The sequence below is a fragment of the Marmota marmota genome, unplaced genomic scaffold, assembly GCF_001458135.2.
Source record: "Marmota marmota marmota unplaced genomic scaffold, marMar, whole genome shotgun sequence".
Taxonomy (NCBI): Eukaryota; Metazoa; Chordata; class Mammalia; order Rodentia; family Sciuridae; genus Marmota; species Marmota marmota.
In genome coordinates this window covers 5,401,678-5,407,677 of record NW_026000185.1, presented here as the reverse complement: position 1 = coordinate 5,407,677, position 6,000 = coordinate 5,401,678, and the positions used below count along the sequence as shown (strand labels likewise).

The following is a 6,000-nucleotide window of genomic DNA, read 5'->3' as shown; positions in this document are numbered from 1 at the left end:
TTAAAAAAAAAAAAAAAAAAAAAAAAGAATACCATTGGGGCTGAGTGTAGCTCAGTGGTGGAGCGTCTGCCTAGCATATGTGGGGCCCTGGGTCCGATCCTCAGCACCACATACAAATAAATAAAAAAGTATTGTGTACAACTACAACTAAAAAAAAAAAGATAGAAGGTGTGGACCCTGTCCCAGGGGCAGACCCTTAAGGCCTTGGGCTACAGCTCAGACCTCCTGGCACCTCTGAGGGCCCCCTTTCCTCTTGTCCCTTTGGGAGTGGTAAGAGTAGCTTCCCCTGAAGTAGCTGCACACTGCCACTGCTGAGGGGTGCTGCTGCCCACTATTCTCAGTGTCATGCCCAGAGCAGACCTGAAGGACCATGAGAGGAGTGAACCTGGGGCTTCAGTACAGCCTGGCATTGCCTCTGTGGCCACCTCACACCAGTGCCCCCCACCCGACCTCAGGGGCCCTTTACCTCTAGTTCTGTCCTGGTCTGGAAATGGGTCTGAAGAGGCAGGCTCCCTGCTTCCCCATTTCCCTGGGATAAGCAGACACCTGCCAAGGACTGCAGCCAGCCTGCCCCTCCTCCAGGAACTTTCCCCCTAGCCACATCCTGGCAGCCCACAGCCCCTGTCCTGGGCAGGTCTGACTGCACAAATGGAAAAACACCAATCCCATAGTTTCCATGTGAAGTCTTCCTGCTGCGGTCTTGGAGGAGGGAGGGATGAAGAACGTGGCCCAGGGGCCAGCAGCCTGGGGCAGCCAGCTTCTCTGCTTACGCGCCTGGGCTGACTGCCTGCCCAGTCTCTCCCAGATGCTGCTGGGAAGGACTGCCACTCCATGACACACAATTCTCTCTCCTTCCCTGATCTTCCCTTTTTCTACCACAGGTGGGAAGAGGTAGGAGATGTGGGTTCAGGAGGACGAAGAGTACATGGTCACTGGGTACTCAGTGGCCCTCAGTCCCTGTGCTCATCTGCACACATCAGCGTACGGAGTGCTCACAACAGCCAACATCATAACTGTAAGGTCAGATAGGCACAGTGGAACACACCTATAACCCCAGCGACTGTCTCAAAAACTAAAAAGAGATGGGGATGTTGCTTGGTGGTAAAGTGCCCCTGGGTTCACTCCCTAGTGCAAAAAAAAGATAAGGTCACATGGTAAGGGAGTGATGGGGATGGGCCAGGAACCGGGCCGGGGGACCTGACTCATAATCACTGGGCTCTGTTGCATTTGGGGGCGGGGAGTGATGAAATCCCTTCTGGCCCTTCCTGGCGTAGCTGACCTCTCAGCCCTGACTCATGGCTTCTTTGCTCCCAGGGACAGAAGATGCGCTCCAGGAGTCCTCTGCCACAGCCCCTGCTGCTGCTTCTACTGCTGGTCCCAGGGCCCAGGGTGCAGGGGTGCCCATCTGGCTGTCAGTGCAACCAGCCACAGACAGTCTTCTGCACTGCCCGCCAGGGGACCACAGTGCCCCGAGACGTGCCACCTGACACAGCAGGCCTGTACATCTTTGAGAACGGCATCACCACGCTTGATGCAAGCAGCTTTGCCAGCTTGCCAGGCCTGCAGCTCCTGGACTTGTCACAGAACCAAATCACCAGCCTGCCTGGTGGCATCTTTCAACCACTCACCAACCTCAGTAATCTGGATCTGACCTCCAACAAACTGCGTGAGATCACTAACGAGACCTTCCGTGGTCTGCGGCGCCTTGAGCGCCTCTACCTGGGCAAGAACCGAATCCGCCACATCCAGCCGGGCGCCTTCGATGCACTAGATCGCCTCCTGGAGCTCAAGCTGCAGGACAACGAGCTACGGGCACTGCCCCCACTGCACCTGCCCCGCCTGCTTCTGCTTGACCTCAGCCACAACCACCTCCCGGCCCTGGAGCCCGGGATCCTGGATACTGCCAACGTGGAGGCACTGCGGCTGGCTGGCTTGGGGCTGCAGCAGCTGGATGAGGGGCTCTTTGGCCACCTACGCAACTTGCATGACCTGGATGTGTCTGACAACCAACTAGAACACGTTCCTCCTGTGATCCGAGTCCTGCGGGGCCTGACACGACTGCGGCTGGCTGGCAACACCCGCATAGCCCAGCTGCGGCCTGAGGACCTGGCTGGCCTGGCCGCCCTGCAGGAGCTGGACCTTAGCAACCTGAGCCTGCAGGCCTTGCCAAGTGACCTTGCAGGCCTCTTCCCCCGACTGCGGCTCCTGGCAGCTGCCCGCAATCCCTTCAACTGCGTGTGCCCCTTGAGCTGGTTCGGCCCCTGGGTACGTGACAGCCACATCACACTGGCCAGCCCTGAAGAGACACGCTGCCATTTTCCACCAAAGAATGCTGGCCGACTGCTCCTGGAGCTTGACTATGCTGACTTTGGCTGCCCAGCCACCACCACCACTGCCACAGCCCCTACCACAAGACCAGTAGTGGGGGAGCCCACACTCTTACCTTCCAGCTTGGCTCCTACCTGGCTGAGCCTGACTGAGCCAGCCACCAAGGCCCCCAGCCCACCATCCACTGCCCTGCCAACCAAAGGGCCTGCTTCCCAGGCCCAGGACTGCCCTGCATCTACCTGCCTCAACGGGGGCACCTGCCAGCTAGGACCAAGGCAGCACCTGGAGTGCCTGTGCCCTGTGGGCTTCACGGGCTTGTACTGTGAGAGCCGAGTGGGGCAGGGGCCGCAGTCCAGCCCCACACCTGACACACCAGGGCCTCCCCAACCCCTGCCCCTCGGCATTGAGCCAGTGAGCCCCACCTCCCTGCGTGTGGGACTGCAGCGCTACCTGCAGGGCAGCGCACTGCAGCTCAGGAGCCTCCGCCTCACCTACCGCAACCTGTCAGGCCCTGACAAGCGGCTGGTGACTCTGCGACTTCCTGCCTCACTCACAGAGTACACGGTCACCCAGCTGCGACCCAACGCCACCTACGCCATCTGCGTCACACCCTTGGGAGCTGGGCGGGTACCTGAAGGCAGAGAGGCCTGTGGGGAGGCCCGCACACCCCCGGCTGTCCGCTCCAACCATGCCCCAGTCACCCAGGCCCGAGAGGGCAACCTGCCACTTCTTATTGCACCTGCCTTGGCTGCTGTGCTCCTGGCTGTGCTAGCTGCTGCAGGGGCAGCCTACTGTGTGCGGAGGGGACGGGCAGCAGCCATGGCTCAGGGCAAGGGCCAGGTGGGACCAGGGGCAGGGCCCCTGGAGCTAGAAGGTGTCAAGGCCCCTTTGGAGCCAGGCCCCAAGGCAACTGAGGGTGCTGGGGAGGCCCTGCCAGGTGGGCCTGAGTGCGAGGTGCTGCTCATGGGCTACCCAGGGCCCAGCCTCCAAGGTGCCCTCCCTGCAAAACCCTATATCTAAGCCTCAGGGAGAGCCATGGGCCGAGTTCTCAGCCAGCACCCTCTGCTGCCACACAAGAAAGTTCTCAGTGCATATCCCGGGGACACATGTGCTGGGTAGGGCTATGTGACCACTCCTAGTCCCTGCCCCTCTCTGCCTTGATCTCTTCTGTGAGTTGCTGTGGCCCAGGTAATGAGCTTTGACAGCCCCCTAGCCTGAGTGCTTATAAGGTTGGCATCTGCCCCACCTATTCAATGTGCAATCCTGGGGCCTGGCAGGCTCTGCCGTGTGCTGGTAATGCGGCTGGGGCCCTGCTGGGCTCACCCAACCCAAGGAGACTGGGGGCCAGTGAAGGAAGCCCCCAGAAAGAACATGGGTGGGGATGGGCCCTGTGGCCCCAGCCTCGGCCCCAGAAGCACAGGAACACAGGAAACTGGAAAGGAAGGTGCTCTGGGAACATGTGGACTTGCTTCTGTTGTTTCATTTTTTAAAGTGTATTTATAAGCAATCCTTTCCCATTTATGCTGGGAAAATGTTTTTCAAACTCAGAGACAAGGACTTTGGTTTTTATAAGATAAACGATGATATGAAGGCCTTTTGTAAAAAATAAAAGACAAAATGAAGTAAGTGCTTCTCAGGCTTGGCCTGGGATACACAGGTTGGGTTCAGGGAGGATGGGAAGGCTAGCCTCTGTGGGAGGCTGCAGACATCTCCCACAGGGCATCAGGTCTGGGCTTCAAGGGCTGCCACAGAGGGTCTTGCCAGAAGGGCAGCCCGGCCAGGAGTGAAGTGAGACCCAGGCAGGGATAGGGCCACCTGTCTTTGGGAAAGGGGGACCAGTTAGAGCAGCCTCACCCTAGCCAGATCCAGTTTTCTGCCAGCAGGAACTATAGTGCCTGAGTCTGAGAGATGCTTGTGGCAGATATGGGGCCCAGAGAGACCCAGGGGAGGTCATCCCCTGCTCAGGGGCAGGTCTCATGGGCAGTTCACCAACTGACCTCCAGGGAGGGGGTGCCTTAAGCTGTCTTATTCCAGGTCTCATGGCTGTCTGGTCCTGAGACCAGGTGGTATGTGTGGCCCCAGCTCCTCCCCACAGTCCCACAGGCTCTTCTGGGAAGTCCTGTTCTGCCCTCTGATCCAGCTGTGAAGAGGGTTTTGGTACGGGTAGAGGGAGGGTGGATAGCCAAGGCCAGAATCCTGATGGGTGCAGAGGGAGGGGGCCAGCCAGAGCTGTTAGGAGCAGGTCAGACAGGGCCGAAAGGGCCGTCTGGCTTACAGATGGCACTAGGCTTGGTGGCTCCATGGGGTCCCTTTGCTCCCTGCACTGGGGATGTACTCAGCTACTCTAGAACCCCCAAAACTGCAGGTTGAGATGGGGGCAGAGCCAGGGATGTGTAGGAGAGCTGTAGCACGGACTGGGTTTGGGAGAGTGACGGATGTACACCATCTCTTCCTGTTACCCTCAGAGGGTGAGGGGCAGTGGGTCCCAAGCCACCCTGAGTGAGGTCTGTACCTTTCCTGGGCCCTGCCACCCCACCCCAGCCAGTCCCACAGGCCAGGTTTGCCTTGTCCCCAAGGCAGCTTGGGGACAGTGACGGATGTACACCATCTCTTCCTGTTACCCTCAGAGGGCGAGGGGCAGTGGGTCCCAGGGCAGTGAGGAGCCCAGCAAAAGCTGGAGCAAGCCTCCCAGAGGCCCCACACAGTGTCCACCCACAGGTCACAGCCCTGGTCCCTAGCCTCACCCCAGCAGTAAGAAGGAAGCACAGCCAGGCCCAGAGGCTTGGGGTGTTGATGTCAACATAGAGTCGGGCCTGGCCACGCGAGGCTCTGGATTCAATTAGTGGCTGCTGAGGGCTCTGGCACTCGGAGGAGGAGGCAGGCGGTGTAAGTCATGTGGCAGAGGAGGTGGCTGTGGGCCTGGGTGGGGCCCTTCTTCCTAAGGCAGCAGTGGCGGTAGCAGCAGCCCAGGTGGATTTCCTGTAGGCCTGGGCTCCATTAGGAAGCAGCCATGGCGAGGCGGCTGCCCTCAGCAGCCCCATCAGAGGCACCTTTGTGGGCCTGTGGGCCGCTGCTGAGTACGGCAGCTGCTAAGGAAATGTTTCCACTGCAAAGCAAACCTGGCCCGTGGGACTGGCTGGGTGGGGTGGCAGGGCCCAGGAAAGGTACAGACCTCACCCAGGGTGGCTTTAAGCCAGGGACCAGGGGCAGCCATGGGAACATGCCAGCCCCCTATTCTGGGTCCTTCCTGCCACAAGTGTAGTTTCATTTGGGCTGCATGGGCTCTGCTTCTGTCCCTGGCACCTCAGGCAGATGAAGCAGCAGCTTGCTCACAGCCAAACAGGATGAGCCCACCGCCTGCTCCCTGGCCCAGCTGGGGCTGCCAGCCACAGGGGAAGATTCGGTGGCCATGACCCCTGCTGCTATAGGGGATAGAGCATAGGTTCCTCCAGATCCCTCACACTCATACCCCCTCCCATTTCACACCCAAAAGCATGTCTCCTGGACCAGGGAAAAGCTGCTTCTTGAACACTGAGCTCTGCTGGTCCCTCTCATATCCCCCATCTCCACCCGGCACAAAGCATGAGGCCTGCCTTACATACAAAAAGTGCCAGGTACCTGCCCCTCCCGCCAGCCTTTCACACGGCCCGAGGTTGGCCTGCTTCCCAGTAC

The 6,000-nt window shown here is 59.5% G+C and overlaps 2 protein-coding genes across 5 annotated transcripts in view; one reads left to right on the top strand and one right to left on the bottom strand.

Moving 5' to 3' along the window:
• Window positions 1-3,954, top strand: part of Vasn (vasorin) — an 11,098-nt gene extending 7,144 nt beyond the window's left edge. The window contains exon 2 of the mRNA XM_015490791.2: window positions 1,315-3,954. Coding sequence (XP_015346277.1) covers window positions 1,324-3,348 — 2,025 coding nt within the window. The 5' untranslated portion in view covers window positions 1,315-1,323 and the 3' untranslated portion in view covers window positions 3,349-3,954. The remainder of the gene's footprint in view (window positions 1-1,314) is intronic.
• Coro7 (coronin 7) overlaps window positions 1-6,000 on the bottom strand; it is a 55,939-nt gene that overhangs the window by 20,374 nt on the left and 29,565 nt on the right. The gene's annotated exons all lie outside the window — the stretch shown is intronic.